Source organism: Channa argus, chromosome 17, assembly GCF_033026475.1.
Source record: "Channa argus isolate prfri chromosome 17, Channa argus male v1.0, whole genome shotgun sequence".
Classification (NCBI taxonomy): Eukaryota; Metazoa; Chordata; class Actinopteri; order Anabantiformes; family Channidae; genus Channa; species Channa argus.
The window spans coordinates 17,815,418-17,840,561 of NC_090213.1; the positions used below are offsets into that span (position 1 = coordinate 17,815,418).

General features: G+C 41.3%; 1 protein-coding gene across 2 annotated transcripts in view; it reads right to left on the reverse strand.

Annotated features, from left to right (window-relative positions):
* The window catches only part of snap25a (synaptosome associated protein 25a), a 33,245-nt gene that overhangs the window by 2,753 nt on the left and 5,348 nt on the right, over nucleotides 1-25,144 (reverse strand). Inside the window, exons 2-6 of one of the 2 annotated variants that reach the window (XM_067481105.1) lie at nucleotides 16,167-16,310; nucleotides 14,838-14,879; nucleotides 10,890-10,938; nucleotides 7,850-7,967; nucleotides 3,162-3,281 (exon numbers count right to left, since the gene is read on the reverse strand). In XM_067481105.1, the coding sequence (XP_067337206.1) occupies nucleotides 3,162-3,281; nucleotides 7,850-7,967; nucleotides 10,890-10,938; nucleotides 14,838-14,879; nucleotides 16,167-16,238 (401 nt within the window). In that variant the 5' untranslated portion in view covers nucleotides 16,239-16,310. Of the gene's footprint in view, nucleotides 1-3,161; nucleotides 3,282-7,508; nucleotides 7,627-7,849; nucleotides 7,968-10,889; nucleotides 10,939-14,837; nucleotides 14,880-16,166; nucleotides 16,311-25,144 lie in introns of both variants that reach the window. The other variant, XM_067481104.1, reaches the window with a different exon arrangement.

Genomic DNA, 25,144 nt, shown 5'->3' on the forward strand with positions numbered 1-25,144 from the left:
CCTCAGACCAGCTAATTGGTCGGGAGGAGCTTCCTCTGCAGAGCAGTTTCTAATTTGTTTTACCGTTGCTTTGGTTCACTTTAAATCATTTTACCTGCTATGAAATACTTTAAATGTTATTGTTAATGCCGTACATCCCAAATTACATTTTAATATGCTCAATTATTGCACAGCAGGGATGGCACAGAGCATCAGACATCATTTTTTTAATGCCCTGTACTAACTATAACTTTTTTTCCCCTCTTGTTAACGTTAATCCACAGAAAGGTTTAATTTTGGAGCAGTTATTCATTATGTGAAGTTAGGATTATTTGTGGTTTAGCTGAGAGTTTTGTCAAAGGATTAACAGCACTTTCACGTCTGTTCGCTGAATCTGAATCTGAAGCTGGATGTGGGCAGCTTACAGTAGCTTAGTATACAGACAGTGAACAGTCTGGTAAAAGTGAAGCCAGTCTAGAAGCACTTCTCAAGTGTCGGTATCTTGTTTGGTTAGGCCACAAAACCAGAAGTGTAAGTGTAAGTTTAAATAAAGATGGCGCCAGTCAGACGGAGACAACAGAAAAGGACACAGAGGGGGAGACCATGGAAAGGGAACGTTCCCTCTATGAACAACAAGATGGAAGAGCTTGAGACCCTCGTCAGCCTTGTGTGTTTTACAGAGATGTGGCTGAAAGACTGTATTCCGGTGAGCAATGCCTCCTTTAGCGGCTTTCTGACAACACGAGGGGTCAGGGATGCCAAGGCAAGCGGCAAGCAGTAAGCTCTGCTTGGTAATAACAGATGGTGTAACCCTGGGCATGCTACGATCAGGGAGAGGATCTGTAATGAGAACATTGAATTCTTAGCACTTAGTTTGAAGCTGTATTACTTGCTGTTGTTTCCATTCTGCCCTCGGCACACTCGGAACCTGCCTGGGACGTAGTTCACGCATCTATCACAAGACTACAAACAAGGTATCCGGACTCATTCATCCTCCTACATGGAGATTTCAAACATGTCTCCCTCTCCAGCACACTTTCCACCTTCAGACAGTTTGAGGACTGGCCTATAAGAGGAGATAAGAACTTGGATCTTCTTTATGCTAATGTGAGAGATTCATACACATCCACGGCACTGCCTCCCCTCGGTGGATCTTACCACAATCTTGTTCACCTCTTTTCCAGCTACTCGTGTTGTTTAAAGAATCCCAGCCACCTCCAGGACTGTAAAATGGTGGAACAGGGAAGCAGAAGAATCCCTGCAGCCCACAGACTGTGATGTTTTCTGTGAGTCAGGGGGGGGGGGGGGGGGGGGGGTTGACAGACAGCATTTCTGATCACATCCATTTCTGTGTTGATGTCAGTGTACCGAGTAAAGGGATTCTATGCTTCCCCGACAAGAAAAAATGAGTTAGCAGCAGTCTCAAAGGTCTGTTAAACCAAAAGAAAGCCTACAGGAAGGTCAGAGCAAAGGCACCGCATGAAGAACCGAAGGCGAAGATTGAGGAGGGAAACAAGCTCACCAGCTCAGTCTCCTCATGGCACCTCTTGTCCTTCTACATGTCTACCCCCACTTTCAGTCTTTCAATCTTCCCCCTCCACCGGCTAACCCATAACATTCCAAGCATTTCAGAGGAAGAGATAACTGGACAGATTCAAGCATGGAAAAGCAGCAGGTCCTGATGGATTTAACCCAAGACTCCAAAGAAACTGCTCCAGTCAGCTGTGTAGCATCCTCACACACCTCTTCAACCTGAGCTTGCACCTTCAGAGAATACCGGTTCCTGCCTCCCTGCTGACTCGACGGACTACAGGTCGGTAGCCCTCACTTCTCACATTATGAAAACTCTTGAGAGGCTTGTCCTCTCTGACTTAAGACCCAGGCTGAGGATGTACATGGATCCTCTACAGTTTGCATATCAGCCTCATCTATGTGGATGATGCTCTTATCTACATGCAGCAGAGCACCTTTAACCACCTGGACTCCTCTGACGTGACTGTGAGGATCTTGTTTTTTGACTTCTCGAGTGACTTCAACACGAACCAGCCAGAACCACTTGAGAAGATGAGAATGATACAGGTGGACCCTGCACTCATCTCTTGGATAGTGGATTACTTGACCTGCAGGCCACATAACTGTATGTTTGCCTGAAGAACTGTATCTCCAGCAAACTCCTAAGCAGCATAGGGGGGCCCACAAGGTACCGTCTTGTCCTCTTTTCTCTTCACAATCTACACATCTGACTTCCAGTACAGCTCAAATGCTGGCTTTCTTCAGAAATGTAATGATGATTCAGCAGTTGTCGGTTGTATCAGGGGAGGATGGGGCACGATAGTGGACTTTGTAGACTGGTGCAAACTTAAACAGACTGTGGTGGCCAGTGCGCTGTTCTTCGGTGTGGTGTGCTAGGGGGTGGGGGCTCGCTCTACGGACAGAAACAGACTGAACAAGCTGATAACGAGAACGAGCACCACCACTGGGTCTGAGTTGGATTATGTTGAGCAGGTAGCTGAGGTGAGGATGCTCAGGAAACTGAACTCTATCCTGAGTAATGAATGTCACCCACTGTACGACCTGGAGATTTTTCGGCAGAGCGATTTCAGCCACAGACTTATACCCGAATAATGCAGGAGTAAACACGGCAGCAAGTCCTTCCTGCCAGCGACCATCAGACATTTCTTAATAAACAACACAAATTCCACATTGCACATGTTATATTGATCATTTGCATGATTTTTGCCTGTTTTTACCTTATTTATCTTTCTTTTTGTTCTAGTGGGACACTGTAACAAAGTAATTTCCTCCAAAGGATCAATAAAATATTACTCTTTTCTATTGTATTCTGTTTTAAAAATGGTGCATTGCAGTTTTATGATATGCTAGACGTCTTCTGTCAATGTATCGTACAGTCATAATGTAGGTGGGTTGTCAGTGTTATTTAATGTTCAGCAATGACTCAAAAAAGTCAATTTCTCTTTTCCTTTAATCACTCTTTGCCTAATTGGGCTTTTGTCTCCTCCTTCATGTTGGTCCTTCTATTTGTCTTCTACAACAAAATGTCTGAACTAATATTAATCTGAGACACTTGCACATCAACTTTTACATTCCTTTACTTTCCATCTCCATTTGCTGATCTTATGCTTTAGGTGCTGTGATGCACAAATCTCAACCCCCCCTTTTACCTGCGGATGAAACCTCCACTGATGGCCATCTGTTCACGCTCGTCCACCACGCGGGCAGGCTGGCTGGCCACCACCCCATCCTGGTTGTTCCCCCAGGCCTTGCTGGCTCCGCTCTTCATCCTGGCCATCAGCGGTGACAGGGAGTACGAAGATGGACAAGTTACACAACGGTCTGACGAAACGATTCCCTATTTACCTCAACCAGGCTGGCTTCCCGTTAGTCAAATTTACAGAGAGAGCCTTGGGTTTGACTTAGACTGCAACATATATATCAGTATGTATCATGGTGCGCTGACACAAAGGTGTTATTTGGCTTCATGCATCCAGCACATAAATATATGGTGAAGACTAGATTAAGTCAAGCAAAGCATAGCAGGCATGGACTGGTTGGTAGATTGGGTTTGGTATGTACAGGCTCATTCTGCTGTTACACAGTAGTACTGTATGTGATGTTATATCTTGAATATATAACATACTGTTCAGAATCAGGCAAAACTTGTATGCTAAGTCACATCTGTGTGCTCTGTATAATCTACACATGCATTTCAAAGCTTTTTATTTTTTTAACCATCCTATTAACATGTTTTTATTGTCCCCACCCCCTCCCACAGTTATATGTCCCAGTGTGACAGAAAACAGAGAGGAGACGAGCTTTTTGCAGACACACAACACAGAGTGTACAGGACTGTCACAGTCTTTAAAAGGGACGACGATTAATGCAGAGAACAAACTGCGAAACGACAAAAGGAAACAAAACAAACAATCAAAAAAAAAAAAAGAAACTGGAGGGAGTCAACAGAGAATAACACCATGGTTAACTTTTCTCTGATCGGCTGGAAAAAACCCCCAACCCCCTTTCCCCAACCGGCCTTTTATTTTTGTATTTTTATTCTCCTATAGGGTCGGATTTGTGGATAAGCCGGGTTGTCAGGTGGCACTGAGGCAGAGGAGACAAGAGTGTGACAAGAAATGTGACACTGACACATCCCTCAACCAAAGCTTGTGTGTACAGACAAAAACAGTTCTGTTTTTTAAATGTCACCTCCCTCTGCCAGTCGAACCTCACAGCATCCGATCCAGCATCTGTTTTCACGATCAAAGAAAAAGGGCCTATTTAGGTTTATGTTTACATTTTCTGCCTTTTAGTTAGTTTTTAATTGGATTTGTTGTTTGATGGCAGGACAGCTTCACATCTTTTACCTGTCAGGCAGTAAAACTAATATTTCTGAGCAATTACTCACACATACATATTCATCGACCTTCTGCTGTTACTTTACTTATAATTTATCAGCAGTTGCTGAATTTTGTATAACCTTGAAGTGCTGTGTGGATGTGTTCTGGATCAGGGTTGGTTATGGCTCAGCCTCCTGCACTGCTTTTATTAATAGAAATGGACTGAGGCAAGGCGAAGCCTTGCTCCCTGTCCCTGCTGACACACACCAATGTGGTAAACACACAGTATAAACACACACTAACCTTGTGTGTGTGTGAGTGCTTTCTCTTTCTACCTGCTTTGTTCTTCTTTTCAGCTATTCTGTTCTTTGTTGATGTATGCATGCTGGATACTCTCCTCTCCGTCTATTCGATATCCAGTTTTTTCCTTTGCAATTTGCTTCTGTGCAGTCTCAGAATGGATACAATGCACTTCTCTAATCATCTTTGCTGTGATTGGACAGAGAGTCTTATTAGATCCTACGAGTGCGACTGGCAAAACTCGGCTCAATCTAATTCATTTCCTACGTGACCTGCAAGTTGAGATATCTACTTATCAAAATCCACCCAGAGTGGCATCCAGGATCATAAGGCATTAAGCGCTAAAAAAAAACGAGACTCAGCTAATTCTGATAGACAGCCTGTCAGCTGAAGGGAGTGAGAAACGGGGAGCAGCAGTTTCGCTTTGTGAGTGGTGAAAAAAAAAAAAAAAATGAAATGAGAAATATGACTGTTTTTGTTTTTCTATCATCCATCTATGTGTGCAGTCACTATGACTCAACTTCCCAGTGGGCTATCATGTCACTATCTGATATGGCTGACCTAGATGTGAGTGAGGTCCCCACAGGAGAGCTCTGCTTAGCGAACACTAATGTTGAAACAGCCGTGCAGGTTGATTTAGCACAGCGCTCTGCAGGAGAAGTGGAACTGCAGAGAATCTGCAGGATAACCAGAGGGGAAAAACAAGGCAGCAGTGTGGCCAGATCACCATGTGGAAAATGTAAAGATAAGGGGGCTGTGTAGAACATGTGCAGAGGCAGAAAATACCTCACTGCGCATGTGTTTAAACCCAACATGCTGCTCCCAGTGGAAACACAGATACTGTTGGACTCTTTTCCTCTGACTGTGTCATTTTTGTCATCTTGTGATGTGTTTACTGGCTTCCTTCGAGCGTGTTGTAGCATTCTTCTTTCCTCATCCCTATTCGAAACCATTCCTTATTCATCGTGCAACAGTACTTTTTGGATTTTATCGAATCTCCGAAAAAAATAGGTTTATAGTTTTCTTCTTTTGTCAGCAGTCTTTGCTTTCTCAGCAATTCTAACCATTTGCAAAATATTTCCAAAGCTGGCAATTTTAGCAGAAAAACGCCCCCAAGTTTTATACTGCTTGCAGCAAATAAAACATATATGAAATATTTGTTCATCATCACCATCAACATCGCCTTCATTGATAATATCAGCATCATGATCTTAGCATCATCATGTGTAGCATTGCCATTATGATTTGCATAGTCATGCATGCATGAGCATTCAAAGGGTCATGCTCGCTAGTCATTCCATGTCATTGGTGCTTGGTGGCTCAAAAATGGCGGTGGAGGGGAAGGGTGTGTTTACGGGGGAAACAAAAAGGTCTCGTTGCCTGCGAAAAGGTGAAGATCTACTGGATGTTAGAGCAGTGTGGTAGTGGTAGAGATCATGCAGATGAGGAGAAGTGTCAAATAGTCCTGGACCAGGCTAACCAAAGGCATTTTGGGACCAAGATCACTGAGATAACAGCTAAGGTCAAGACATTAAATGGTCTGAGTGCCAAGATGCTTCGGGAGGCCCAGCCTTGCTCTTTTAGTTGAATCTTTTGCTGTGTTTTTACATTTGGGAAGGCCAACAGTGATTTCCTTGTTGAAGTCTGCTTTTCCCCTCACTTTGGATATATAATTCCTCCTTAGGGGGAATCAGCATAAATGTTACTGGGGGATTCGTACAATGGCTACACCCGCGTGACTATAACTCCCATTATACAGGATGTTTGGAGAATCGGAAGCAGAGAGATTAGGGCAATTGGAGAATGGCACTTGGAAGAAGGGTGTTAAAAGAGGCACTTAGTGATGAACCAGGGTCTTGGCTGAGTGGAAGAGAGCTTATGTAGAGGGCTGGACAGTTTGAGTTTGGATTTATAGGATTGAAGTCTCACCAGTCCAATTACCCATGTATGGTTTACATGGTTAATGATACTGTTCATAGCTTGGAAACATCAGAGCTTCTTTTTAGGAGCCATTCAGGTAGCAATGACTCAGACTGAAGGACTAGGCGTCGCTTGCCAGTCGAGGAGCTAAAGTATGAAAGCTGGGTGACTGCACTATTTGTTCTCTAGGCCAAAACCGGGGAGAAGGTGCCACAAGTACCCAATGCTGCAGCATGTGCCCCCAGTTATCAGCAGTACTGTGTCTGAAGGTGCATTAAAGTCAAACGGAAATTAAAATTTTTGGTAAGAAACCAGCGTATGCCGTACATTATTTCGACTTGTGCTTTTGATTCATATATTACTCCGTACATTACTTAGTTTTGCGTTAAGAATTATTGGGTTATAAGTCACTATAGTGAGTTAGGTCATTCACCATAATCATTGTGGGACCCGTGAAAGAGCAGCAGGTAAACTAGACAACCTCTTTTTTTTATCATGTGTGATGTACACAGCAATGCTGCAAAGGTGTGGAAGGTGGACATGAAAAGGACGGTCGAGTGGGACTCAACTCCGTGGTTAAAATCAAGTCTCTTAGCAGTGTAAGTTTCCCTTCATGTCCAAAAATGTCAACCATTTTAGAAAAACAGAAATCCCTGAAAAATAGTTAATAAAAAGGGAAGAAAATTAAAATCTCAGTTTGACTTTAAGTGTACTTCGTACGTGTGCGTGTAGGAAATCGAGTTGCAAGTATTTGAAGGGACATCAAGGCCTCCTGTGTCCACTTTGTATGGATGTGAGACGGGCGGCAACAGTGTTTATTTAAAGCTCGAGCAGAGTGGACTATTAGCTGATGGCCACTTAGATGCCACTTCTACCTCTTTTAATTTGAAAATTTCAGAGATATTTTTTCTTAGTTTTGAATGGCAGGCAGGCAGGCAGGCAAGCAGCACCTACTTGTTACATGGACAGGAGCAAAGACCACAGAATTTCCCTAGATCGTTCAAATTCTTTTCTGCATCCTTCATGTCCTTATTGATTTGGTCCATTCCCTCCTCGATGCGCTCCAGTTGCTCTGATTAAACACAAGTCATTTATCCCCCACAGAACGAAGCACAAGAAGAAAGAGGGAGGAAGAGGAGAGGAAGCAAAGAGAGAAAGAGAAGACAAAGGAGAGAAGACAACAACTTCAGACACTCACTGTGACAAAAGAAAGTAAAACAAGAAAAAAAAAAAGAGGAAAAACTGGACGCCACCACATATGTAAGGAACCTTTGGGGCACGTTGTCAGTACCTACTTGTTACATGGACATATGAAAAGCCCACAGCATTTCCCTAAATCTTTTAAATTTTTCTCGGCTTCCTTCATGTCTTGGTTGATATGGTTCATGCCATCTTCAACACGATCGAGTTGCTCTGGTCAGGACAAAGGGATGACAGTAGTGGAATGAATTTCATTGACAGAAATATGAGTTATGATGAGCAGTAACTGAGTTGTGTGTGTGCTTTGATGTGCATGTGCATAGTGAGAGGTTAAGAATGAGATAAGTGTCGTGTTGAGCGCATCGACATCACTGACGTTTTGGGCTGGAAAATGGCAGAAAAAGCACAAAAATCAAATCAAAGTGAAGATAATTTCTTAGTGTGACTGGTGAATTCAGTTGAAAGCTGAAATCTTTCAACATTTATGTCATAGAATAATTGTCTGACATTTTCATCACTATGAACGTAAAATATGAAGCTAGAGTGAGCTGCCAGTTAACTTAGCTCAGCATAAAGACTGGAAACAGCAAATCTGCTGGAAGGCAGATTCTAATTCACCTCAGTTTAGATTACAGACCGGGAGTAGGATGCAACAGTGAGCTTTTTTTAGCTTAGGTTTTTAGGATTTTAGTTTTCCACCTGTATTTCCAGTCTTTATTCTAAGCTCAGTGAAACCCATGTGGCTCTAGATTCATGTGGTGCACACTGTACATGAATAAGAGTGGTAGCAATCTTCTTATCTAATTCTTGGCAAGCAAGAAAGGAGAGCTCATTGTTCTAACATAGCTAACTTTTCCAGTATATCTATTTTCCTGAGAACACGAGCACAATTCAAATCCTTACGATTGTTATTCAGAACAAATGTTGGTTTAAATTTTAGCAGCCCAAAGCAAAGAAATCTCCTTCAGCTGTTGCCTACTGTAGTGCCCGCATTGTGCATTTCCTGACAGGTCTTTAACTGTCTCCAATCCACAGTCAGACTGGACGAGTTAAGAAAGTGAGGACAATGCATCCTTTGTAGCAAATTTAAAACAAACAACTATAAGTGAGGAGCTTTGTATTCTGAGCCCTGACCACTATATGAATTATAATGCTTCCTTGAATTACAGTCCCCTCCAAATATATTGAAAGAGCAAGGCTAATTCATTTGTTTTTGCTGTACACTGAAGACATTTGGGATTGAGATCAAAAGATCTGAGGTTTGCTGTCACGACGGAGCGAGTTTCCGCCTGTGTTGCTTTGTCTGGATTTGCAAATGTTCAAAGACGCCTAAAAGTCTTGTGTGTGGCTGGATTGTGGTTGATGAGCAACGGGGGCCTTTGTCATGCTGATGGTGGGTTGGCGGCTGTTGCCCACCAAAAATAAATCTCCATCCCAGTTGGGATTAAAGAAACTACTGTGTGGGAAGAGTGTGAAAGGGTGAGGCACAGATAAATATGGAGCGATTTGAGAAACTAGTTCATGTACTTCTTCAGATTTGTATAATCCCTGGTTGTCATGCATTTATGTGAATGTATTCAACCAAGAAAGAGTCCATGTGAAATGAGGAGGGGTAACCACACTGAGCAAGCTGTACTCTCAGTGATTGTTTGGATAACGTGTTCAGTAGCTACAGGTTTTATCATTTATGTCAACTGAATATAAAAACTCACTAAAGTCCATAACACAGGGTCAGAGGTCAGCTCAAGCTTACAGCCTCCTGCGTGGCCAGTCAGTCGGTGCAAATGGATTTGGCGAACTGATCCTGCTGGTGCAGAATTACTGACACTGGGGACATGTGGATGAATGGATGGTCAGAGGAGGGATGGAGCTTTCACCCCTGAGTGAACAACATAGTGGTGCTTTTGAGGATCTCTTCTTGAATGGGTGCACAGGTTTACATGCCTTTTAGCCAATGGGAGAGCTCAGTGTCCATGTGGTCCCTACAGTAAGGGGAAACTCAAGGTACCTTATAGTCTTCTAAGTTTGATGTTGCACATATACAGTATGTGAGATGTTGGCTTGCTCAAGAAAGTGCTGCATCTTAACCAGGGATTGTACAAAACTGTATATGGGTTGATAGAAAAGTGGTTGAGTATTTGTCTTTACCAGCTAAAATCGATCGTTTTTGTCTTATGCACATCTTTGCATCTTTACACCTCTGCACTGTAGGCATGTTGGCAGCTCCTGTTCAGCTGTTCTCAGACCTGTTAGGGTTCCGGTAGTAGAGGAAAGACAACTTGGCCAAATTGTAAGAATTTTAAAAGTGACCTTTAACCAGAGCAATATAATAAGACATATTGACACAGTGATTGTATTTGTGCTGTCACTTGTTCGGCGTTAAAGCTCATTCGCTATACATGACGTGGTAACGGGGCACTGAATTTAAAATGACTAAATCTGTTTTAACAGAGTGGCTGCAGTTGAATCGTTTTAACATCCAACAGTTTACATATCCAAGACCAACCAGACGAGAAGTTACTCTACCATCTTCTGCCACAAGGACAATTCATGACCCCATCTGCATTGGGTCAAGAAATAGTTTCTCTTGATGATGAGCTGCAGTGGCTGGGATTCAATATTCTTTGGTTAATGTTTTGGCACTTTCAAGATTTCTTTTCTCGGCCTTTGTTAGCTAATGGAATTAAAACAAGCGGCTGGCAAATCAAAGATCGAGGCAAACTAAAAGGAAAAAAAAAATGTTAGCCAAACAAAAGAAAGATTCAAGGGAGCTGCAAGAAAATTTCCCAGAAGTTAAATGAAAACCAGAATAGAAAGAAATGAATTAAAAAAAAAAAAAAAAAAAAAGGAAATAAATGAATTAGTTTAGAAATGCATTTAAATGAAAACAAGGAAACTGGATATGAAGCAACTGATACAGTCACAAGATTTTGTTACTTATAACCAACTTTGTAATTCACAAATAATATTGTCATTCATGGTGCAGTTATTACGTGAATTTAACTACAATCTATGATCTATATCATTTTTACTAGTACAGAATCATTATACCAGATTTGTTGAATTTGACTAGCTTAGTTATTAATTCCTAAACTCTTGTGCTTAAAGTCCCCGTCCCTCCTCTTGCAGACTTACCTCCCTGCTCGTCCAGCATAACCAAAGTCCTAATGCCGGCATCTTTGCTCTACTCCCCAAAGACAGGCAGGTAGACAGCAGGGGTGAGGGCGAGAGGAAAAATACAATAATATATAGGTCAGTAATGAGGCTACAACAGCTGGGAGACGGTGGCTACTGAACAATATGTGCTATAACAAGCTATTTGCGCTTCACGTCCTCCTTTATCAATTTGCACCACAAATACATAAGTTTCCAATTTGGAAGATTGTTCCTAACAAAATTCTGTCCCTGTTCTTTCTCTCTGTTTTATATTATTTGATATAAAGTTCTTCTAATGCAATAAAACACACTCACTGAAGATTAAACATTGCTTTTTAAATGTACCACCTCCACATTGTTACAGACTCAGCAGACCACACTGCTCTTTGGTTGGTAAGTTATTTACTTTCAGTGATTTATATTGATCAATCATATCCTATTGGATAAATGTATTTTAATTGGTGAGCTATAGAGTTGTTGGTTTTATTTTTAAATTTCCTGTAAGAGGCAGGCTAGCTGTCGCACTCTGCTTCTAAATTATACGCCAAAAACATTCTTGGCTTTAGTTTTCTATTTAGCTCACTGACACGAGAGTTGTATTTCTCAGCTAATACTCAGTAAGACATTTTTCAATGCTCCTCCATCAAGTATTCAACCATGACAAACTGCACACATCTTGAAAAAGTACATGTAGAAATGAAAAAAATTAAACATCTGCATTTTCAGACGCTGACTATAAGATAATGTCCAGCTGTGTCCCACTCATAAAACCCAAACTGTGACTAATTTATCCTCCCGAAACCCTGGGAGCCTTCTGCTGATGGTTCCAGCTTCCTGTTGCAACACATCAGAATATCTTACTCCCCCAACATCAGCAAGAGGTTGGTATTGATTAGAAGGAGCAAAGGCCATTTGGTTATTACACCTCAGCCGGAGGGAGGGAAATAGGCCCCTGGAGATGAACAGTAATAATGCTGACAGCAAAAGGAAAGTTCTCATTAAATGAGAAGCCTGCCACTGGATTTCCTTCTGCAAATGACACAATTTGTAACAGAGCAACAACCCAACCCCCCTTCCAGTCAAGCAGCTGTTAGGCCATGTATTACTATTACTTGTGACCTGTTAATAAGGTCGTTTTCCCTCCAAATTCGAATGAAAGATTTTCTGAGTTTCATTTAAATTCTTCCCTGACTGTGAAATATCCGAACAGCTGAGTCTCCAAGAGCATTCAGCAGTGAACGTATTAGTCACTGATGGGCTGGGTTAGCTACAGGTTTGGATGCAGGTTGAAAGAGTGCTAGAAGGAGAATAGTGACAGTTGCTTACACAAAACCTCTTAGAAATGCACAACTGCTGCGCTCAGGTGCAGCACCTGGCTCGGCTTGATAGGCATAAATGAGATTATAGCATGCGCACGGAAACACTTGAATTCACACACACACACACGTACACGCCATTCCACAGATACTTCCCCGGCCCCCTCAGCAGTTTTGGAGGAAAGCCACAACTGATGTTGTAAAGGTGAGGGGAGAGCACTAAAGAAACTCTGGGATATAAATGATGGTGTCATTCAGCAAGGTTCCATGCAAGAGAAAAATCCCAAAGTAATCCAAATGCATCCCTGGAGAAACTCAAGAGCAATAACCCGCCATGATCCTATACAGGAGTCCAGACGGTTGACTGAATCTCGCTTATTATTGTGAATTTGGTGAAGCTGCTATTTAAAAACCCATCATTCATTCTCCTCAATTTCGTTATTTGATGAACAGCATCTGCAAAGTTTGGATTTAATAACAGAAACCCCGTGATATCATGAATTCAACTGAATGTAATCAACAATGTCGGAAATCCCAGCTTGATATCTTCGACTTTTGCAGTAACAGCATATAAATATCCGAAGCCACAATTGGGAATGAAGACAAAAACGACTGAGGCTCTCTTCTCATAGAGTTTCTCCACGTGTTCAAAGGCCCTGAAAAAAAAGCAGCACACATTCACCTCTCACTCCTCCCCTCTATCCGTCCCTCCCTGCGTAGAGGACAGTCGTAATGTGGGGAGTTGTGTGGCGAGATGTGACTGATGATCGATATGACCTTGAGATGTGCACGCGGCGCTGCTCAGACAGCCGCTCCCTCCCCTCGTTTTGTTTCTCCCTGCATGTGTCTGCTTGTTTGCGTGTCCCTCTCGAGCTTTGCGTTCCTCATTTGGCTTTATCTTTCACTCTCAGTTTATTAAGTTATTATCTATGAGCGTTAATGTCACATGAGCAAAATAAATTAACCTTGTCCGTATGCGCGTGTGTGTACTTTCTCTCTCAGACGTTAGCGCATTTCCTGTAATAGTCTACTTACGCCATCACTCAATGACTCAATGGTTCACTCGGTTGTGTTTGACGTAATTATTAGATTCGAGCACTTAGAACAGAACAACACTGTGTATATAAATATACAGAATTTGGATTCACTAGTTTCGGAAACCAATAAGATGACGTGCATCTCATCACCTGACTCAAAAGTATCTTATTAGTTAGCTGTCAACAAAAAGTATTTTTGGCCGGAACATTCTAGTAAGGAATAAGGTCTGATCCTAGGTCCTAAAAATATATTTAATAAAAAAAAATATAGTCAATAGTTCATAGTATTGGGAAACATGCTCTCTAGAGAGTTATGCAACTATCAGCCACAACATTAATACCACCTGGTGTTTTTAATTTAAAAATATTCTATAGTTTATATAGGAATATTATGAACTAATAAATGTTGATGCATCATTATGGGTTAACTACCTGTCAGCACATAATCTGGTTGTTTTTTTTTTTATTAATTGCTGTACATATTTTGCCTTAATGACCACAATTTACAAAAAATTTAAATACAGTTTTTTTTTAATGCAGTACTTTTACTTTTGTACTTTAAGGAAAATGTAAATAGTTTTACTTGATTAAACAAATTTGAAGTGGTACAGTAGTTGTGGAGAATTTAGGCGATTACTTTTACTTGAGTATTGACTTTGTGTACTTCTACCACCTTGTGTAGCCATGCTAACCCTTGTCCTCCATGACATCATTAAAACCACCAGTATTACTGTTGTGATTGGCATAAGATCTCATGTCCTTCTGTCCTGGAGACTAGTTGACGTACAGATCAACTTCAGCATAAACATGTGTCCAAATACAACAATTAGGAGCCTTAAACAGTCCCTGCAGTATTGTACCAGGACACATTCAGTTCTAGATCTGTGAGACAACCTGCTGTCTTCCACTGGTACAGTGTGTTCATGTGTGTTGCTCTATTGTTGCATTGTAAACTGTCCCTTGTCGGGGGAATAATGTGGACATTGTGTAAAAACTATCTTGATAATGCTGCCAGCCTCAAACTCAAAATGACTTAAGGAAATATTTTAAAGGTAAACTATAAAGGATCTCATTCACAAAAGTATAGTTATAAAGGTTTTAAAATTATGAAATATTATTTCCAACATATATCCAAATAACCAAATATCTAAATAAAATACATTCTGAATATTGGCTTTAGCTTAATATTAATATTGTGTGTCTGTTCTACGTGTTTTTCATGTTTCCTGTTGGATATAAGTTAAATGAAAATTGCAATGATAGTAATAAAATTACAGAAGATAAACAAGATAAATATGCTGATGGGTATAAGATTTAAGTGCAGCTGTGTTTTTCCTTTCAGTGGCAAGTCCCTTATTACACCCAAGACTCAGTGCAGTACATTCTTTCCCAATACAAAATATATCATCTCATTCTCGTTCAGATTAATTTTTCCCAATGTGATTCTGTCACAGGATAGACTATCATGCCGTTTCATATTTCATCTCAGATTTTATTAATGTAGTCGTACACTGCAAATGAAATGGTTACACAGAGGAGGAGCCATAATTCAGAGAGGTATGTGTTTTTCTTACCTCTTCCACCAGCTGCAGCATACGACGAGTGCTCTCCAGGGACTGTGAAAAAAAATAAAACATACAATTAGTTTCCATTTGAGATTACTAGATGCATATGAATATAATCTAAAGTACTGTATAATAGAAGCCATCTGAAGTCGATAGAAAATAAACACACTGAATAGAGCATAAATGAACATGTGACAAAGTGATGGCGTTTATCGATGTGGACTCACTGCAAACTCAAAGAGACTATCTGCAGAATTGTATTTTTTTACAGTAGCACATGTTTGCTGTACATGATTTGATCCCACAGCCATAATCAAAATTATTGTAGGTGCTTTTGGGCACGTCGGAGATCTAGTAATTGCCCTGGTGATTTACTGAAAACTACATCAGGTCTGGGAAAAAAAAACAGCAGTCTTGTAATAAAAGAAGGCTTGTGAGCCCCCCCACCCCCACCCTCTCTCTATCCCTGTTTGATGTGTAACGTTCCTGTTCCCTCTCTTAAGAAGCACCAGGCTGCAGAGCACAGCTTGCTCGCTGGAGCCACTCAGCAGGGATGACTCTCTGTGATATCTCGTCCTTTCACAATGACATAGCTTCGCCTCGCTGTGCTCGCTGCGAGCACGGCTGGTGAGTGGTGGGGGTGGAAAAAAACAGGGAAGTGGGTAAGTAATCAAAAAGGCCACAGACAGATTGGATTTCAATGGCCCCTTTTAATATATCATTTTCCTACACCTTTACAAATCCTCTTCATTTCCATATCTAATTTTTTATAGTGTGTTTGATTTTCATCTGAAGTCTGGCAACAAAAATACATTTGAGTGGTTGCTGTCATGTTGCTTGATCTAGAAGAGGCATTATATGACCTGTCATCCTCTGTGGATCTGAGACTTCATGTAAGTCAGTGCAACACAGGCCAAAACGGTTATTCAGATGTTGCCATTTCTTGCAGGCCCCGTGTCCTTGTATGCGTGTGTGAGTGTTTAATATTATGCTCAGCTGTGCTAGCGTGACTCATATGTGAAGCTGGAGGTGTCTGTGCTGATGGGCTCCGAGCCATGACGGAGACTTTCTCTCTGTCATTCTGACGTGTGAGGAAACACACACACACACACACACGCACACACAGTGAGACACTGTGGCAAATTCATACACACCAACACGCTCAAGCAGTTGCGTGCATTCATGTATGTTTGTGGACTCTCTCATACGTGTGTTTCTCATTTGCATCCATATGACGGCACTCAACACGGGTTCTCTGTGGGTGTGAATGCGTAAGTGTGCGGCGCACCATCATCTCCATGCACCATCACCATGACACATCGAGCAGCGTGTTCTCACCTCATCGGCGAGCTGGTCAGCGCGTTGCTGCATGTCTGATAGCTCATTGCGCATGTCCGCATCATCTGCCATGGCTGTTGATTTTGGGGGGGGGAGAAGGTCTCCAACAGGGAAAAGAAGAACCTAGTGGGAATCCGGGGAGGGCTGAAAGAGAGATTAAAGCAAGAGAAAAAAAAAGCTTGAGTACGTGTAGCTAAAAACCAAGAAAGTCCACTTAAGCATTAACACTGGACACATTTGATCATTTGAAGTAAATGATGTTTCTGTAAAGAATGAATATGTACAAGTTATCACGTGCCAGAATTCAAACCCACAGCACAGTACTGGCATGGTTTTCCAGCTGCACGTTAGAAAGTGGCAGCAGCAGAGTTTGATTGGAGTTGCATGTCAAAGCAGCAGGTGCTAAATGTGTTGATCAAAAATGTAGAAAAAAAAAAAAATCCACAAACGCTTACTTATATCTGCTAATTGTCTTATCCTAATTATCGTCTTAGGACCTTTTCAAGGTAAACAAGCAGTGTTTCAATCCTTCATCCTTCCTGATTGGATGCATCCATCATAAGGCATGTGTTCTGTCAAGATGCCCCTTGAGCAAGGTGATAAACTCCCCCTTATCATCTACTAACGTCACGTTTCTCGGTTAACAACAGCAGCTAAAAGCTACATTAAAGGCACAAAATATGACGTGTGTTCTGCAGGCAAAAAAATATATAATAGTGTGGCTTGCTACAAATGAAATGGCCTCATATTTATAAAAGCCATACAATAAAGGCAATCACACCAAAAGGAGAGCGGCTGTCTCTGATTACTGTCGCAGGCCATATAAAAAAAAGATTAGGAAGCTTCAGCAGCAGCAGTGTTTGTTTGTTGAGGAGTAAATGTGAAGGGAAACAGGAAAACCAGTGTCAGACCAAGGGTTGACTGGGATTTCGAAGGGTTAGCCACAGAGAGGCATGAACAGCCTGTTAGCCCTGTTAGCTGGGAGCCTTTCCTTGCCTCTGCAGGTCACTATGAGAGGCTAGTATCACAAGCCAAACAGCTGGGCATCTTAAGAAGTAGGGCTACCAGGAGCTGTCTCTAAAGATGATCATGAAACAACGTGTCATGTGCCAGCTGAGTTAGAGATTATCAGTGGATATGTCCACAAGACATCATCACAAACTAGTATCCGAGTTTAACATGACACAAATTATTTGTAGCCCTTAAGAATCAATACTAATTATTTTTGACAGTTTCCTGGCAATGCCCGGGGGGGAAGTAATGATAGATGACAAAACGATTGATATATTTATTTACCAGCATCCGAAGGGAAAAAAGAAAAAAAGTCTAAATCCACTACATAAAGTTGGAGTAATTTTGTTTGTAGACACAGTCCTCGCAAAGGTTAATTGTGCTTTAATTTAACTTAACTCCCATGTTCTTTTGTATGTTCCCTCTAATACAAATCCATGTTTGCTAAAACTGCAAAGCCACATATGGAGGCAGGCATCTGCTAAAGCTGCACCCTATTTGACATCACACTAAGTAGCGGATACAATTTATTTACAATTGATCCAAATTGGCCAGATTGGTTTTCACATCTTTTGCTCTACACACACAAAAACACATGGTTTTAAATGTCCAAACACAGTGGTTAGGTTACGGTTGGGCACTTAATAAAGATGTTCGAGTTAGTGAAAAAGCTGCAGACTGTTCTAACCGTTGCAACAACAGTGACACTGAACTTAAACCCAGTCTCCTGTGTGAAAGTCCTTCGCTTTGTGAACCACCCAGCACCTCGATCTTCCTGCTTTTAAACTTGGAAGGCTCTGAATTTTACATCTTGGACTCACATTGACTTCAACTGCTAGATGTTGAGAAGCAGTAAGACGTGTTTTTTGGTCCTTTTTGACTGACAACACACCGTCTTGTATTTCACAGGAAAGTCTCGAAAACTAATACGTAGTCTACAGTTTCCTCGAGTTCTGCTGAGCATTTTAGCATCTAAACAGGAAGCACTCTGTATCTTAAACAAACGGATGTCTGCCTTCTCAACATTATCAAGGGAAAAATTCATAAATGTTGTGCTTATAGCTAGTTACTCCTTGGCCAGTTAATACTTGTGCAGTACATATACTGTGCAAGTACAACACACACACACACACACAGGGAAACACAGGCCGAAATGATACAAACATGAAAACGCGCATACAACACATTATCATCAGTCAAGCACACAGTGTTAGCCTGTGTTTCATGTTCGACAGACGGCTTCGGCCACCTGGACATGTCTCATCCTGGTGACTGAGCGAGCTGTCTGCTTCGTATTCTGCCTCAAAGGTCCTGATGTACCCTCTGTGTTTGTTTCACCCACTCATGTTTCCAGAGATGTTCACAACAACATCTGCTGGCCATACACTTGGGGCACATAAACAGGATATGAAACAATTTTTTATTGCCACAGCATGTGATGGTTTCACCGTTAAAGGCCATGTGGGTGATATATAGCATCATTTGCATTCATCTCTGACGGATTTAGTCATATATACATTCTCAGATCAGCAGCTGCATAACAGTGATCAGGCTCTTCAGCCTGTTGTCCTTTTACAGCATGTGGCTCGAACATATCCTCAAAGATTCGTCCACTATTTCGTTGATTCCCTACAATCTGTACGTTAAATCAGAAACAGTGATATTCATACGCCATGTTGATTCCATCTGTCCCCTCTATGATTTCTCACATTTCCCTCGCTCTCTCTTTTCCCCTCTCGCTCTCCCGCATCACTTCACAACTAATGGTGGCCATGTTGAGTTACATAAACCTCAGTCTGGGCCGTACAGTGCAGCGGTTAATGTCTGAATCGAGTCAGAATTGCAAAACGCTTTTCACAGAGACCTGCTGAAGGAAGAGAAGGGCCTCATTGCTTCTCTGTCCAGTTATGTAACCTAATTTAGGCAATTGAATTTTAATAGGCCACAGTGACCTTTTAGTTAATGTCTCAGTAAAATGACTGTTAAACTGAGGGATTTATGCTAATGTTCCCCCGTGAATGTAGGCTCAGCAAAACTGCCAAAAATGTCACAAGAAGAGACCAGATTGTGCATTGGGTGAGAAACAGATCAATTATGATTAGACAGCGACGACAGCAAAATGTAGATTTAATACGAATATAGAAAAAAGTAGAAGCTACTTTTCCTTTAAACATTTACAGTAAATACACAGGGACACAGCTGTTTGTGTTGCTGCAATGTGGGAATCACACGATCCTCTTGAACCAAGTCCACCGCTCTGCAGAAACCTAATAATTCTGACTGATTAACCCCCAAAAGGTAAGATATGTAGGACTGTACTGGAGGAAATTTGTTTATGACTGTTAAAAAGCAACACGAGCCACAGTGCAGTTATGGAGCAGGTGCATGGACAGTAGAGCCCATCTGACAGAGCTGAGTGCCTTTCTGACATACGGCACGATGACAAGAATCAAACTGGTGACCTTTGAGTTACACAATCTTTAACCAGCAGGCTGCTCAGTCATCCATGAAATGTTCCATCTCAAAGGACAGTCATTTGTATGGAGATTCCCACTGGATTAAATATTGGGAAGGCCATCTGAGACGTACCTAATTTTTAATTACTTGCAGAGAATCGTTTGGCTGTGAAGAGGAACTTCTGCCTAGACAAATCAGGAATCGTTCATCTGTTTAATGGAACTGTAGTCTGCATGTAACATGTTTGTAGCAATAGATCATATGAAACAACTTGTCCTTGCAATATTTTTGTTTCTGCACACAAAATCCAACACGCAGACAACATGTTGATAGGACTTCATACGGAACTACGATGCCCACTCAAACGGCAACTTCCTGTGAAAGTATTTTTAAATGTCCTTGTTTTATTTAGTAACGGCCAAGATTTAGGGGAAAATATGTAAGAAACGCTACCATGCACAGTTCATCTACCTAATCGATATGAACAAATCGACCCCAGCATGTCGGTGAGTGAGTGTTGACGCACACCCACGCAACCCTTGCCCCAATGTTTCTTTCACCTTGTCATGGCGTATTGCACGGACGCTGACATTTATGGCAGGAAATGGTACGGCCTGTGACCCTATGACCTGAACTCCACAACAAGGCATTGAAGAACAGAAACAGGAAAGCTCAAAGGAAAAAAACAAATCATGTCGGCTGTTGTTAAAATCACGCTAGACTCTTTCAAGCAGAGATCACCTCTCATGTTTTAATACAGGCCGCGATCTAACTTTCTGCAAATGCTAAATCAGTCTTTTTTTTTCCTTTTCTTTCTATTCTTTCACCGCTTTTGGACAAGATTATGACTATTACCTGCATTGCCACAGTATGAGCTAAAGCTCAAACAGCTTCTCTGTAAATCAGCCTGGAAAGCAGAAATTAGGACATGAATGACTGTGATACATGAAATGGAGTTGGGCAAGGTATTATTCCACACATTAGGTATTTAACAATGACCAATAGAAACTCCTCCCTCCTGGCTGTGACTCTAAAATATGAGGACCTCACAGTTACACATTGAATTATGTGTCAGAATTATCTTAAATTAAACATACAGATGATAAAAGTGGGATCATTTTAAATAGCTCCTCCAGTATTGGCATCAAATAGCTTCTGAAATTCCCAGTCACACAAAATGTGTCAGATTATGACACATATGTAATGAAGGTGAGTATGAGCATCAGCTGGGAATCAAACCCAATACTTGGACCCGCAAATGCAGAACTCACAACAGCATGTGTTGCAGAAAAGGAAACACTCGTCTCTCTGCGTCTGCCTTTGGTAAAGATCACGTTACACACACTGTGCGCTGTGGGGCACAAGATTTCCACCTGCGAGCGTGTGCATGATTTTTCAACAGCACATTAATAAGCTGGTTGGTTACAGCGACAGTTTGTTAGCTACAAACACACCGACAAAGCCTGTTTAAAAACCCGAGGGACCGGGTGAAACTCTGGTCATCCTCAGATTGTTAAACCGACAAAAGCCAGATCTAAATGACCAACTAATTATGACAGACTTTATATTTACCACATGTAATGATGCGCATTAAACCGTCTGTGCTTTATCTGAGTAGTAGACCAGTAAGTAAGATGCAGAAAAGCCAAAAGCTGAACATACATGTGCAGATGCAGGAGATTCTAAATACTGTCTTGTATTTGCAGGTATATCGACACACTTTTATTATATCCATGTTGCCCCAAGGACTGTGACAGTCAGGTTTGCTGATTAGCAGAATGATTTAATTTATGGTGCTTAAAAAGGGCCTGGAAAATGTGATATGAAACCTGCGCTGCCGACATTTCAAGGCAATTACTGGAGTAAGGCTGAACACACAGTATATTAGCAGCAGAAAGTAAAATTATATTTCCTGCATTTATGTACTGTGCATTAGAATGAAGTGCTAAACGTACTTTACATCCCTACATCCATAGTTCTTCTTTAGATCTCTCCTTCCATCCATTCCCTCATCAACACCCTGTTCACTACTTCACGGGTGACACTTGAGTGTAATCACCACAGGGACGATAACAAAAGTTATGAAGATGCCCTGATTTCCATTCCCATGGGGATGACACATTTCATGCCCCATCCAATCAGCTCTCACTAGCCGTTTTTTTCTTCGTGCCTTTAATATTGCTCATCTCTCTCTTTTTTTTTTTTTTACATCAACATTCCTCCTCAGACTGGACTCCACCTAAAACCATCACATTAAAGTGACCTACACATTATACTGTAGATCAACAATTACTTTAATGTACAAAAATGAGTTACTTACGGCAAAAGATTATTTATGACTATTTATGTATTGTTTATTTATTTATACTTACCTCTCGTTCACACAATGAAAAAAATGGTAAAACTGAGGCTACTGTGAATTGTTATTGTTACAAACCAAAACCTTCCTACAGTCTATTTTTTATTTTCATTTTTTTGACTATGGCATATGGGACTGACTACTGCATGTAGGATATTGTTGTTCTTGTAGCAAAAGAAACAATAGATCTCTGTTCCACGGTGGGATGTGTGTCTCTCTCTTCTTTGGCTCCATCTATGTGGGAATGTGTGTTGGCTGCCATTTTGTTTTCTTTCCAGTTTCAGACGCTCCATGCTTGTTTCTGCATCAAAGCTTTTGTTTTTTTCGTCTTTTTGAATGACAGAGCTTCGATGGGACTGTGGGGTCTGATGAATGTGTCACAACACGTTAAATATCTCAGAGATGTCACTTGAGTTGAAAAGAAAATTGTAAAAATGTCTAAAAAATTGATAAGAATGAAAGATCCCCTCCTTTGTACAGTACATGCTTTCCTCTTACTAATATATAATAACAAACCTTAAAATTATATGTAATGCTATACAAATTTACAATGAAACCAGATCTTGCATATTTCAAACCGTCTATGACAATAAAATGACGCCACCCTCCCAGGAACTACTGAGCATCTGAATAATAACAAGAGTGATGTAACATTACACAACAAGCCCAAGTGTCACTGCAGCTGCAGCTCTGTTTCTACAGAGGAGTCTAAGTACTGAAGCAACATCCCTGTGGCCTGGTCTAGAAAGAATCCCATGCATTATTGACCTGAGTAGCCCAGGACCACATCACTTATTCATCTGGTCCCACTGCAACCATTGGCATCTCAGAAATATACGGCTAAAAGGGATAACAGCTGGAGAATTATACTGAAAGAGTGCAGGCCGCCACCTTCAGACGGAAGATAACATTTCAATGCTTCAGTGTTATGACCTCACTCGGAAAGAGAAGGTGAGCTGCAGTTCACTGGGCATTGATTGAAGATTTGACTTTCTTGTACACATGTGCAAAGAAGCAATTTACAGCAGTTTTCTATCACCTTGCCCTTAGCTAACCACTGAGGAAGAAGCACCAAGTTGCACATGTGTTTCCCGTATGGATCAGATACTTAAACCTTCTAAAAATCTTCATGTTGGCATTAGGCTCATGTTAGCAAACTGAAGTTAGCATTTGGCCTAAAGCACTGATGCCAAAATATGGTAATTAACTTAATTATTCAGGACATATCCACATTCGTGGCAGTATAAGTGACTTACAGCCGAGGGTCACAATAAAGCGGATGAAGGACTGTAGATCAGTTCACTCCCTCCAGAAAGTCACAGACCTTTTCTTTAACATGGCCTAAAATACAGGATTTCGCACCGCTTTCTAAATAGAAAAATTGTGACGCATGATGTGTGATGTGATGATGTTTCAAACTGCGAGGTCATGCAAAATTCACAGGGGGATCGCTGTTACCACTTCCTGGAGGTTATGATTGTTTAAGAAGTTGTTTCCAGTCAAATTTGTCCTTAGATTGTGTGGCTTCTGATTAGTATGTAGAATTAATGTGGTTCTGCGAAAATAACTTGAAGCTTAAAGCTCCCTGCAACTGCCAAGCCTATATTAAGTGATGTTTCTACAAAGTTTTTACAGTATCTTAGTCACACACCCACTGTCATAAACTGTATCTTCGTAGCTCGACCAGTCACTCTCAGTAGCTTGATGGATATCCACACGGTGACCTGTGTCAATATTAATGTAAAAACTGCCCTGTACTTGATCCATTAATATGCAGCACTGAAGCACAAACAATGTCCTCATCCTATTCTTTGTCTCTTGAAGGTAATACTGCAGCTGCTAATGAAAACCAAATAGTCTGAGGGTGAGAAAAGGGGCGAGTCTGGTGATTGAAGGCCGTCCGTACGCCCCTTCTTGCTCTTTAGTGGTGCTCAGCTGCATTGCTCGTTATCAGCCAGCTTCCTGCTCTTTGGAAACAAATGGAGAGCAGAGCAGAGGAGATAAACGATGGGGAGACGAGACAAGAACATGTCAGAGTGATGCAGACTGACATCTTCATTTTAAGCTCCGGTAGGATGATGATGAGAACAACATAAAATGCAGGGGATGTTTTTTGTGAGTGATTAGGATTCTAGCTTCATTTACTTAGATTGTCTAAGTAGATTATCAAGCTCTACAGTCATTTGCCTTTACACGAAAGCACCTAGAGCCACATAAATTATTGTGCCGATATTACAGACGACATGTTGGCTGCTGAAGATATGACATTTGACAAGCAAAAGATGGCAGGGAAGGCTGCTCATGGGCTGATGCTGGCAGTAATTCTGATAGGAGACAGCGTAGGATGGGCTCAGATGTGGTGGGAGACTCAGAAGATCGGTGTTGCAGATAAACATATGAGCAACAATCAACCAAGCAATTTCTATTCAGGCCTCTCGGCAACCTGGATTGAATTAGAAGCACAACCTCTTGTGTTTTACGACGTAATAAACATCAGGGCAGAGGGATGGGAGGGCTCTCTGGGTAAAACAAATGCGGCAGATGTCCTTTTTATATCTGTGCATTTGATGGAATCCCTTGCAATTCAAGCCATCTGCACTGTGCAGAGGCAGAATTCCTGAAGTTTAAGCGATTCCTGCAGCAACACCACCTCAGAGTGTTATGTCTTAATCAATATCGATGCCTTTCATTACCCGTTTGGTCACAGCTTTTTGGCATGCGGCATATTGGCACAGTTGGGATAATGACGGGAGACTCAACGAAAATATATTCCGATCCCCAGAGGTTTGTTTCACAGTCCAACAGGATACGTTCAGGGCTTAGAAATGATTCTCTCATTCATTCATAGTCATGGGCCCCAGTAGCCAGGCCACTTCAGTATCACGCAAGGGCCTGTTAAATATATATAAAGTCATAAAAAGAAAGACATTAAAAAGCAATTAGGTACACCCAGAGGATGAGAAATGTGTGTGACAGAATATACGGATCATAAAAATATCAAATTACACCGCTCCTGCCTTCTCTATGTGTCTGAGCCACTGTAGAACTGTAATACATTTATTGGTGGCTGTGAAATACATTTAATTAACATGTTGTGTTTAATATATTTGTAGCAAAAAACAATTTTGAAACAGTGTTATTGAATATACAT